We start from the raw sequence: 12,563 nt of genomic DNA on the forward strand, positions 1-12,563 counted from the left end.
TTAAAACCAACTTGGCAGGGGTGTGGGAACCTAGAGAAAATATTAGAGAGGAATACCAGCGTGCACAAAATACTGGGAGAGACAGATAGTGCTAGTATAGAGAATTGTAAGTTAATAGGTAAAGTCGGGGTAAGGGGGATAGTAACAAAAGCTAATTCAGGGTTACTATGCATGTATGTGAATGCACGTAGTATAGTAAATAGGATTGGGGAGTTACAGGTGCAGATTGCCATGTGGAAATTTGATGTTGTGGTAACAACTGAGACCTGGCTCAAGGAAGGGCAGAACTGGGTGTTAAATATTCCCGGGTACAAGGTGTTCAGGAGAGATAGCAAAGGAAGGAAAGGAGGAGGGGTGGCAGCATTGGTTAAGGAGAGCATTACAATGCTGGAGAAGGAGGATGTCCCAGACGATTCAAGGACCAAATCAATTTGGCTACAGCAAAGGAACAAAAAGGGTGCAATTACATTGCTTGGTATAGTCTACAGAGCGCCAATTAGTGAGAAGGACATAGAAGAACAAATCTGCAGGGAAATTGCAGAGATATGCAGGCATTATAGAGTGGTTTTAATGGGGGGCTTTAATTACCTGAATGTAGACTGGGACAGTGGTAGCGTAAAGGGCGGAGAGGGGGCAAAAGTTCCGAGATTATGTTCAGGAGAATTTTCTACAGCAGTATGTGTCCAATCCAACAAGAAAAGACACACTGTTGGGCCTGATTCTTGGAAATGAGGTGGGCCAAGTGGATCAAGTGTCAGTGGGGAAGCATTCAGGAGACAGCGATCATTGTATTGTATGTTTTAGGATGATGTTAGAAAAGGACAATAGGCAATCCAAAGTAAAAATAATTAACCGGACAATAGCCGACTTCGATGGGGCAAGAATAGAGCTGGGCCAAATAGATTGGGATGAAAGATTATCAGGAAAAACTGTAGCTGAATAATAGGCTACCTTCAAAAAAGAATTGGTTTAGGCACAGTCAAGGTATATTCCATCGAAAGGGGAAAGTAGGGTAAACAAATTCAGAGCTCCCTAGATGAAAAAGGATAGAAATTAAGGTAAAGAAGAAAAAGTGTGTTTATGACAAGTGTAAGGTAGAAAATACAATCAAGAACCAAGAGGAATACAGAAGGTCAAGAGAAAGGTGAAAAAGCATATTAAAGAAGCGAAGAGGGATTATGAGAAAAGGCTGGTAGCCAACATAAAAGGAAATCCTAAAGTCTCCTATAGGCATATAAATAGTAAAGGTGTGGTAAAAGGAAGAGTAGAGCCAATTAGGGACCCAAAGGGAATGTACACATGGACAAAGGGACCATGGCTGAGGTACTAAATGAATACTTTGCATCTGTCTTTACCAAGGAGGTAGATGCTACGCAGACCATGGTGACAGACAAGGAAACTCAGTCACAAGAGGGGTTCAAAATTGATAAGGAGGAAGTGTTTTGAATAGACTGCCGGTGCTTAAAGTTGACAAGGCACCGGGACTGGACAAGATGCATTCAAGGATATTGAAGAAAGTGAGTAGAAGAAATTGCAGGGACACTGGCCATAATCTTTCAGTCTTTCCTAGACATTGGCACAAACAACACAGGTTAAAAAAAAGGGATGAAGTCCTAAAGGCAGAATACAGGGTGTTAGGAAGTTGAAAAGTAGGACCTGAAAAGGTGGTGATCTCAGAATTACTACCAGTGCTAGTCAGAGTAGAAATAGCAGGATATATCGGATGAATACGTGGCTGAAGAGATGGTGTGATGGGGAGGGTTTCAGATTCCTGGGACATTGGGACAAGTTCTGGGGGAGGTGAGACCAGTATAAACTGGATGGGTTACACCTGGGCAGGACCTGGACTGATGTCCTAGGGGGAATATTTGCTAGAGTGGTTGGGGAAGTTTAAACTAAAATGGCAGGGGGATGGGAACCTATGCAAGGAGTCAGAGGAGGGGGAATCAAGGATAAGAACAAAAGGCAGAAACGGGAATAAGAAAAGAGATAGGCAGAGAAATCAAGGGCAAGAATCAGTGAAAAATAGTGGGAACGGCTCAAGTAATATTAAAAAGACAAGCCTTAAGGCTTTGTGCCTTAATGCGAGGAGCATTCGCAAGAAAGTGGATGAATTAACCGCGCAAATAGATGTAAACAGGTATGATATAGTCGGGATTACGGAGACATGGCTGCAGGGTGACCAGGAATGGGAACTGAACATCCAGGGGTATTAGTATTTAGAAAGGACAGACAAAAAGGAAAAGGCGGTGGAGTTGCATTGCTGGTTAAAGAGGAAATTAACGCAATAGTGAGGAAAGATATTAACTCCGACGATGTGGAATCTGTATTGGTAGAGCTGAGAAACACTAAGGTGCAAAAAACGTTAGTGGGGGTTGTATATAGACCCTCAAACTGTAGTGGTGATGTTGGGAATGGCATTAAACAGGAAATTAGAGAGGCATGCAAAAAAGGAACATCTGGTAATTATGGGTGACTTTAATCTGCATATAGATTGGGCAAATCAAATTAGTAACAATGCCGCAGAGGAGGAATTCCTGGAGTGAGTGTATACGGGATGGTTTTTTGGACCAATACATTGAGGAACCAACTAGAGAACAGGCCATCCTACACTATTGTGTAATGAGAAAGGAATAATTGGCAATCCAGTTGTGTGAAGCCCCTTGGGGATGAACAATCATAATATGATAGAATTCTTCATCAAGATGGAGAGTGACGTAGTTGACTCTGAGACTAGGGTCCTGAATCTTAATAAAGGAAGTTACGATGGTATGATACGCGAGTTGGCTATGATGGATTGGGAAACATTACTTAAAGGGATGACGGAGGATAGGCAATGGCAAACATTCAAAGAGCACATGGGTGAACTGCAACAATTATTTATCCCTGTCTGGCGCAAAAGTAAAACAGGAAAGGTGGCCAAGCCATTGCCCTACAAGTGAAATTAGGGATTGTATTAGATCCAAGGGAGAGGCATACAAATTGGCCAGAAAAAACAACACACCTGGGGATTGGGAGCAGTTTAGAATTCAGCAAAGGAGGACCAAGGGATTGATTAAGAAGGGGAAAATGGAGTACAAGAGTAAGCTTGTGGGGAGCATAAAAATTGACTGTAAAAGTTTCTATAGTTATGTGAAGAGAAAAGGATTGGTGAAGACAAATGTAGGTCCCTTACAGTCAGAAACAGGGGAATTTATAATGGAGAACAAAGAAATGGCTGACCAACTAAATACATACTTTGGTTCTGTCTTCACAAAGGAGGTCACTAATAACATACCAGAAATGTTGGGGAACACAGGGTTTAGTGAGAGGGAGGAACTGAAAGAAATCAGTATTCATAGGGAAATGGTGTTGGGGAAATTGATGAAATTGAAGGCCGATAAATCTCCAGGGCCTGATAATCTACGTCCCAGAGTACTTAAGGAAGTGGCCCTAGAAATGGTGGGTGCATTGGTAGTCATCTTCCGAGATTCTACAAACTCTGGAACAGTTCCTACAGATCGGAGGGTAGCTAATGTAACCCCACTATTTAAAAAGGTGGGGTAGAGAGAAAACAGGGAATTATAGACCAGTCAGCCTGGCATCGATAGTGGGGAAAATTCTAGAGTCCATTATAAAATACTTAATAGCTGAACACTTGGAAAATAGTGGCAGAATCGGATAGACTCAGCATGGATTTACGAAAGGGAAATCATGTTTGACAAATCTACTGGAATTTTTCGAGGATGTAACTAGAAGAGCTGATGAGGGGGAGCCAGTGGATGTGGTTTATTTGGACTTTCAGGAGGCTTTCGACAAAGTCCCACATAAGAGATTAGTGTGTAAAATTATAGCACATGAGGTTGGGGGTAGTGTATTGTGATGGATAGAAAACTGGTTGGCAGGCAGGGAACAGAGTACGAATAAAGGGTCTTTTTCCGAATGGCAGGCAGTGACTGGTGGGGTACCGCAGGGATCGGTGCTGGGACTCTAACTATTCACAAGATATATTAATGATTTAGATGAGGGAGCTAAATGTAATATCTCCAAATTTGCAGATGACACAAAGCTGGTGGGAGCGTGAGCTGTGAGGAGGATGCAGAGATGCTGCAGTGTGATTTGGCCAAGCTGAGTGAGTGGGCAAATGCATGGCAGATGCAGTATAATGTGAATAAATGTGAGGTTATCCTGTTTGGTAGCAAAAACAGGAAGGCAGAATATTATCTGAATGGCTATAAATTGAGAGAGGGGAATGTGCAACAAGACCTGGGTGTCCTTGTACACCAGTCGCTGAAGGGAAGCATGCAGGTGCAGCAGGTGGTAAAGAAGGCAAATGGTATATTGGCCTTCATAGCCAGAGGATTTAAGTACAGGAACAGGGATGTCTTGCTGCAATTATACAGGGCCTTGGTGAGACCACACCTGGAATATTGTGTGCAGTTTTGGTCTCCTTATCTGAGGAAGGATGTTCTTGCTATAGAGGGAGTGCAGTGAAGGTTTACCAGACTGATTGCAGGATGGCAGGACTGACATGTGAGGAGAGATTGAGTCAGTTAGGATTATATTCGCTGGAGTTCAGAAGAATGAGGGGGGATCTCACAGAAACCTATAAAATTCTAACAGGACTAGACAGGGTAGATTCAGGAAGGATGTTCCCGATGGTGGGGAGTCCAGAACCAGGGGTCACAGTCTGAGGATATGGAGTAGACCATTTAGGACTGAGATGAGAAATTTCTTCTTCACCCAGAGAGTGGTGAGCCTGTGGAATTCGCTACCACAGAAAGTGGTTGAGGCCAAAACATTGTATGTTTTCAAGAAGGAGTTAGATATAGCTCTTGGGGCGAAAGGGTTCAAAGGATATGGGGAGAAAGCGGGAGCAGGCTATTGAGTTGGATGATCAGACATGATCATAATGAATGGCTCGAAGGGCCAAATGGCCTCCTCCTGCTCCTATTTTTTTACATTTCTATGTTTCTAGATTCAGGGGTGGTGCCAGAGGACTGGAGAATTACAAACCTTATGCCCTTGTTCAAAAATGTTTGTAAAGATAAGCTCAGCAATTACAGAGTCAGTTTAACTTCAGTGGTGGGCAGGATTCTAGAAATGATTATTTGGAATAGAATTACAGGTTGATAAGGGAGAGCCAGCATGGATTTCTAAAGGGGAAATCGTGTTTAACTAGCTTGCTGGAGCTTTTTGAAGAGGTAACAGAAAAGGTCGATGAGGGCAATGCTGTTGATGCGGTGTTATTGGACTTTGAAAAGATATTTGACACAGACAACAGACTGGTGAGCAAAGTTATTGCTCATGGAATAAAAGGGACAGTAGAAATGTGGGTACAAAACTGGCTGAAAAATAGGAAGCAGAGAGTAATGGTCAACTGATATTTTCAGGCTGAATGAAGGTTGTAGTGGAGTTCCCCAGGGGTCAGTATTGGGACTCTTGCTGTTCCTGATATATATTAATAATCTAGATCTTGGTGTGCAGAGGACAATTTCAAAGTCTGTGGATGATACGAAGCTTGGGAGTGTTGTGAACTCTGAGAAGGATGGTGTGGAACTTCAAGAGGACAGAGGCAAGTTGGTGGAGTGGGCAGTTGAAGTTCAATGCGGAGAAGTGTGAGGTGATGCATTTTCGTAGGAAGAACATGGACAGACAATACAAAATAAGGGGTGAAATTTTGAAGGGGGTGCAGGGGCAGAAAGACCTGGGTGCATATGTGCATAGATCATTGAAGGTGGCAGGACAGGTGGAGAAAGCAGTTAATAAAGCATATAGTATCCTGGGCTTTATTAATAGGGGCATAAGAGTACAAGACCAAGGAGGTTATGCTGAATTTATATGAGACACTAGTTAGACCTCAGCTGGAATACTGTTTACAGTTCTGGGCACCATATTATAGAAAAGATGTGAACACATTGGAGAGAGTGCAGAAGCGGATTACAAAAATGGTCCCAGGGATGAGAAACTTCAGCTATGAGGACAGATTGGAAAACATTGGGGCTGTTGTCCTTGGGGAGGCGGTGGCTGGGAGAAGATTTGATAGAAATGTTCAAAATCATGAGAGGGCTGGACAGAGTAGATAGGGAGAAGTTGTTTCCGCTCATAAAAGGATCAAGAATGAGAGGGCACAGATTTAAAGTGATTTGCAAAAGAAGCAAATGTGACGTGAGTAAAAGTTTTTTCACACAACGAGTGGTTCGGGTCTGGAATGTACTGCCTGGAAGTGTGGTGAAGGCAGGTCCAATCGAGGCATTCAAGAGGGCATTAAATGATTATTTGAATAGAAACAATGTGCAAGGGTACAGAGAAAAGGCAGGGCAATGGCACGAGGTCATAATGCTCATTTGGAGAGCCGGTGGAGACATGATGGGCTGAATGGCCTCCTTCTGTGCCATTAAGATTCTGAGAGTCATTTATTGCCCTTCTCTAACTGCTCTTGAGAAGGTGGCAGTGAGTTCCACTGCACAGCGCTGATCAAATTACTTACAAAACTTGAAATTACTGTAACTAGAATTTTCATCAATTGCAAACAAAATCTTCAACATGATGATTTTCATACTGCAGCTACCATATAGCCAGAAGCCTGCCACCTTGTACAGATCTTATAATTGGTTCTCCTATACTTAGCAATTTTTATAAGGGGCCACACATACAATTTCTCAATAATAAGTCAGCCTATTACCTTACCCTGAAATTCTACTATACACCTGATCTAATCAGAAACCTGGCAGCCAGGTTTTAATCCCAAAATGGGTTGAGTATTTTAGGACACTGTAAAAACAGTCACAGAGTTTTGAAGGCTAAATACAGAGACCAGTAACTAAGAAAAAAAGAACACACCACACATGGTACAATCATCATGTCAGTGTCGACAGCTTTTGTGCTGTGGTCTTCTGTGCGTGAGGCTTTGCTCGGTTGCCACTTCAAAGACATGGACTGGATTGCCTCATCTGTAGTGATCACATGACCATCAAACCTAGGAGAAAAACAGTACAAAATGACAGAAATTCTGTGGCCTGCAGAGGCCATTATTTGCAAATAGAGTTTATTAACAATGCATTTTGAAAAGTTAAAACACATCTCTTTGGGGTAACCTGCAATATTACACAGGCTGGAATGTAGCACCCAACATGCAAGGGATGTATAAACTAACGTGTGAGGCATTCTTCCATTCTTTAGTTCTTTTGCAATTGCTCATCAGCTGCTGTGAATTCAAGAGGTGTCACACATGCTTCTTCCTTACTAGATAATACATCTATTATAGCAGTGAATTGAACAGATACTGATTTTATCTAGGTTCTGTCTGCTCTTGGACAAATGCAATACTGCTCCCGAGAAACTGTTAGAGAGAACAATTTTGCATTTTTATATTGCTTTTCATGTCCTCAGCATGTCTCAAAGCAAATTAGTTACATTTGGAGTGTAATCATTGAAAATATCAGTGAGATAAGGAGTTAGAGAAATACTGGCCAGTACACGAAGAATTCTGCTGCTATTCTTCAAATATTCTCTTCTTTCACATACACTTCCCTAATGGATAGGGCCTTGGTTTAATGTCTCATGCAATAATCAAGCACTCCTTAAGCACTGCGATGAACTGTCAGCCTAGATTATGTGCTCTGGAGCTGAGGTGGGACTTGAATTTATAATCTTTTGATTTAGAAGTAATGGTGCTACCACTCGGCCAAGTTGACACCTAGATGTGACTGTCCCAGTACAGGTCATGCTTTTGACATTACTTTACTATAATCCATAGAGCTAAGCGTGCTTAAATGGGCTCTGACTGTGAGCATTAATGGGTAAGTCCCATATACATATAGTTCCCCTCTACACAAGTTCTGCCTGCAAGCTTCTGCAAAATATGGTACAATTCTAAAGCAAACATAACTAACAAGGATTTCATGCAAAGTCAATGATGGCCAAATCTCAGTGGATTTTATCAGAACTTTCTACAACTAAAGCTGTACCATTCCAAATTACAGAACACTTCACAACAAAATGCTGACAGGAATTCACAGAATTTTAATATTTTATACTCACCTCTTTTGAACTTCGAGGAAGAAGGAGTCGGTTTTTCTCATTTGAAGTTCATACATGGCTCGTAGGATGTGCAAAGGTGCATTTAGAGCATCATGAGTTATCTGGGGAAAAACATATCTCCCTTATAACAGAAAGAAATATTCCACTTGCCGACTCCTTTTAATAGATGGAATAGCAAAGTGCAGTCAGAAGTAACCATCATGAATACGGTAACCAGAGAATTCAGTGTGTGAACCTTAGTGCTTGGTTAAGTCATTTCTTAATTGGGTCCTTGACTCAATAGTTTTCACGTGAGAAAGAAAATGTGAACAAGCCAAAGGTCAATGATTTTGTCATCAATACCACTATTAGCATAAAATTCAGCTGTGCGAGATGTGCACTTTATCAGGGAATAATCACAATTAATCTGTGGGTCCATCTGAGAACATTTTTTAAAATTTAATCTTTCATGGGATGTGAGCATCACTGGCAAAATCAGTCACATGTAGGCCAGACCAGGTAAGGACGACAGATTTTCTCCCCTAAAGGACGTTAGTGATCCAGATGGGTTTTTGTGACAATTGACAATGGTTTGATGCTCATCATTATTGAGAATAGCTTCACATTTCCAGATTATTAACTGAATTTAAATTTCACCAGCTGCCATGGTGGGATTTGAACCCATGTCACCAGAACATTAGCCTGGGCTTCTGGATTATTAGCATAGTGACATTACCACTATGCCACTGTTTCCCCCCATAAAGAGAACATCAGAGCAGTTGTGAAGGGAAAATAGGATTCTCTCTCAAAACGTGGGACCGGAGTTAGGAAGTAAAGCATCAGCTATTATCCCTTGTGGCAGGTCTAAGAATGCTTTTAAATTGCTACAATTCTGGTTCAATCATGGAAAATACTTTATTAAAAAAAACTGAATTCTACATTTGCTTACATGACTATGTATTTTCTAGTTAACAGCAGTACCCCAAAGGCTCAATGAGATTACCTAGCAAGCCATACAGGCCAGAATCAATCTCTAGTCAGTACTAAGTTAGCCAATTTCAATCAGAATGGTGACTGAGTGCTATAAGGTCCCCAAAACAAGGAGACAAAAATATTTCAGAATCCTTGCTCTTAATTGATACCTGGTGGCCTGGTACACAGATGTGCACACAGGGCTCGGAGATAGCTGCCACCTCAGTTCTAATGTCATATAAGGTCAAACAGCCTTATAACACTCCGTTTTGTATGGCGTGCCACATGTATAAGTGAGGTATTTGAGTGAGGTGACATTGGGTACCAGTGGAAATAACGCCCAGAAAGCAGCTAACATCTCACACGGAAAAATGTGGTGAGACACACGTGGCACAAATAATTTCACAGCAATGCAACCGGACCTCACAAAACAGTCCTTAAATAAGGTTCACTTACACATACTAATTCTCATTGCTCACTTAGTAAAAATATCCAATAAAAGCCTGAATAAATGACCAGAATGCTACACCACTGGAATAGTTCATACATTTTATTTATAACGGTTATCTTCGACAAAAGAAATAGGCATTATTTTATGTACACTTGCATCTATACCTGGAAAAAGATTTTTGTAGCTTCATCAAGGCCTTCCAAAGGATCAGGTTTGGTTTCATCGAGATCAAACACTGAGCCACTGCTCTTAGACTCATGATCTGAAGCCTGGTCCTTCTCCTCTGTCACAGTATCTGCTCCTTCAGCAGTAGTACTGATCTCCTTCTTTGACGAATACATCATGATCGACAAGGTCTTGGGTGTAACAACAAAGGACAAAGTGAGATTAAAGTTTGAAGTCTAACGCTATAATATTGCATGAATTTGGTTCATTCTAGATGCAGCAATCTGACTGGCTTCAGTATCACATGCTAAATTCAAAATGTCTACATTTCTTGAGGAGTTCAATTTATCAAAGATTATCCAATTCCCCAGTCACTGGATGGAAAGTCTACACATACAAGTTTATGACCAGTGTGGAGTATGAAGCCTGGAGAGGCAGAGTACAGATCTACTTGTAGCATCTCAAATTCTGCAATTCCATTAGCTGCACAATGCTGGCCACTAAATGATCACAGAAACATTACCCATGTACTTAGAAATCCAACACTGGATGAATATACTGTTCTTACCTCCAGGTCACACAGCAGCCACAGTTTACTAAACCCTGTCCCCTTGGTGCACTTCTTCTCTAGCAGTTTGATCAAACCAGACTGTAGAATGATCGGATGGATCTCTTCAACACTATGTTTCTACAACAAAGTCACAGGAAAGTTAGTAACTTTCAATAGTTGGGAAAAATCTCATTGGGAGCCAGCTCAATAACAAAGTCCTGACAATACAGGGCATTACTAGTGCTTTAGGACAAAATCACCTAGGTTTAGAGCATGATTCAGATACACCACATATTCATAATATTTTTCAAGACGAGCCACAAAGAATCTTGCAATGCTATTTGGGACAATGTAAGTGCAGCCTGTTTGGGCTCATCCTCCAATTTCTCTCCAGCAGACATTGGAACCTGCAGGAACATCTCCTGTCCTAATACTCCATTATATAATTCCCTAGAATAAGGTTCTCCCAACCCCACCTCCCCCCATCACCCCACGCTATCAAAAAAATTATAATTGAAGAATTGCTCAGCATTATATATTCATTTCATGCTCAAGTGATTACCTGTAGTGTTTTGTAGAGACCCTTCAGAGCTAGTGACTGGAGCCAGGTCGCCTCCACTGCATCTGGGAAGCTGCTGTCTATATTGGTCTGCAGTAGATGGCTGTAGATTAACATAAAGTGCTGTAGGAACTGGATGAGTTGAGGTTGAGCTGCCGTATATTCAGGCTTACAAACCTGCGTCAACCGATAATCCCTCACTGTGTTTAAAAAAAAAAGTGGATATTAAAAAAGCATGGTTAGTTTACACATCACAATTGCCCCGTCCCAGCTTTCTACATTCTCTGGTTTTCTACAGTGTTTCAACTATTCTGTTTTGTTCATCTGTTTCTAATTCTTTCATTCCACAAGTTTACTTTGGGCTTTAGTAGTGCATGTGAAATGTAAATCCATACATCAACAAAACTGGCAAAAACAAACTGATGATGAAGTAATACATTGGTGATTGACAGGAGTTGTTACCTCAGCAGGGCTTCCTGAATAAATACCCTGTTTTGAACCTGGATCACTAACGGCCTTAAAGATAATGAAATTCACATCCATATGAATACCACGACATGGTGCCAGGAGTACTTTGCTGTTTCTAGAGCTGTGAATATTGCAGGACACACAATCCGAGAAAACAGAATGAAATAGGTCAAACACTATAGCAAGCAAATGGATATGCCTTGGCTGTCTAATGTGAGAAACATACTTAGTAAAGAACACCAGAAATTGAAAGGAGTTTAAAAAATGGTGAGACAACAAACAGTGAGGGGGAAAAAGTGATAAACTTGAATGTTATTTACAATAAAAGATGAGGTACTTGGAATATAAACTGTTTCACCTAAAAAGAAATGCAGATAACAAGTAGAAAAAGTAATCAAGCAGTTTGAGAAATGCTGTTTTCTATTTCAGGATTATATCTGAAGTATATTTAAACATTAGGGGTTCCAAAGAATCTTCAAGCAGTTATATGTCAGCATTAAGGACACTGTCAGACTTGCGATTATGTAGCATTGAACAGCTCTCTCATTACGGATAACATTGTTTAGGGTGAAGAAAAACAGCAGCATGTCAGCATTGCTATCAGACCTTGAGATTGGACTAGAAAAGATAGTTGGGCATGATTCAGACAGCTGAAAACACACAAAGACAAAAAGGAAATCATAGGAGTTAAGCTACAGAAATGCAGCAAAAAAGAGATGGTTGCTTCTTAAGCAAATGGAGGGAAAGGGAGAGTTCAAGCGTAAAATAAGTACAAGCCTAGTTCATGTTCACCAAATTGCAAATCTTATTACAATTGCTAGAAAATGAGGCACTTTGCAAATGTCATCCGTGTAAGATGGAAAATCGACACAATTGAGAGAGAAATGGATTAAAGAGAAAACTTGCTAGTAATTACAATTAAACAGAGAGAATGGACCCAGGATGTGGATATCAATAAAACTAATCCCAACTTCAAGCCAGATTTGGAGCATGGGAAACCCACCCCTACAAAGGATCTATACAATTGTGAACACAAAATAAACTGCTGCCTACCAAAGTCAATATGAGATGATATTCTGGAGTTGGCAGAATGTTCTCTGTTCATAATTGTAGCATCATTTCTCTTAAGGACAGTTTAAGTGAAAATCGGCTATGTCAAAAATTCATGAAGGACATTCAGGCATCACAAAATATCAACAGCACGCATGAGTAGCATTCAACAGGCCAAAACCAAATCAAAACACCACCCAAACTATCAATATGCACATCAAGCAGTTTGTAAAAATCTAAATAACAAATCAGAAAAAAGACTCCCCACTCAGCTATACACAGATAATGTCAAAACGCAGGAGGGGATTTAACAAGAGTAGTAACAGATTATTACTCAATCTCCCCTG

The 12,563-nt window shown here is 40.9% G+C and overlaps 1 protein-coding gene across 3 annotated transcripts in view; it reads right to left on the minus strand.

Annotated features, from left to right (window-relative positions):
- The window catches only part of zzef1 (zinc finger, ZZ-type with EF hand domain 1), a 285,136-nt gene that overhangs the window by 69,111 nt on the left and 203,462 nt on the right, over window positions 1-12,563 (minus strand). For all 3 annotated transcript variants that reach the window (XM_041196874.1, XM_041196875.1, XM_041196876.1), the window contains exons 44-48: window positions 10,702-10,898; window positions 10,158-10,277; window positions 9,589-9,780; window positions 8,023-8,123; window positions 6,823-6,958 (exon numbers count right to left, since the gene is read on the minus strand). In XM_041196874.1, coding sequence (XP_041052808.1) covers window positions 6,823-6,958; window positions 8,023-8,123; window positions 9,589-9,780; window positions 10,158-10,277; window positions 10,702-10,898 — 746 coding nt within the window. The remainder of the gene's footprint in view (window positions 1-6,822; window positions 6,959-8,022; window positions 8,124-9,588; window positions 9,781-10,157; window positions 10,278-10,701; window positions 10,899-12,563) is intronic.

The sequence above is a fragment of the Carcharodon carcharias genome, chromosome 10 (assembly GCF_017639515.1).
Source record: "Carcharodon carcharias isolate sCarCar2 chromosome 10, sCarCar2.pri, whole genome shotgun sequence".
In the NCBI taxonomy this organism is placed as follows: domain Eukaryota; kingdom Metazoa; phylum Chordata; class Chondrichthyes; order Lamniformes; family Lamnidae; genus Carcharodon; species Carcharodon carcharias.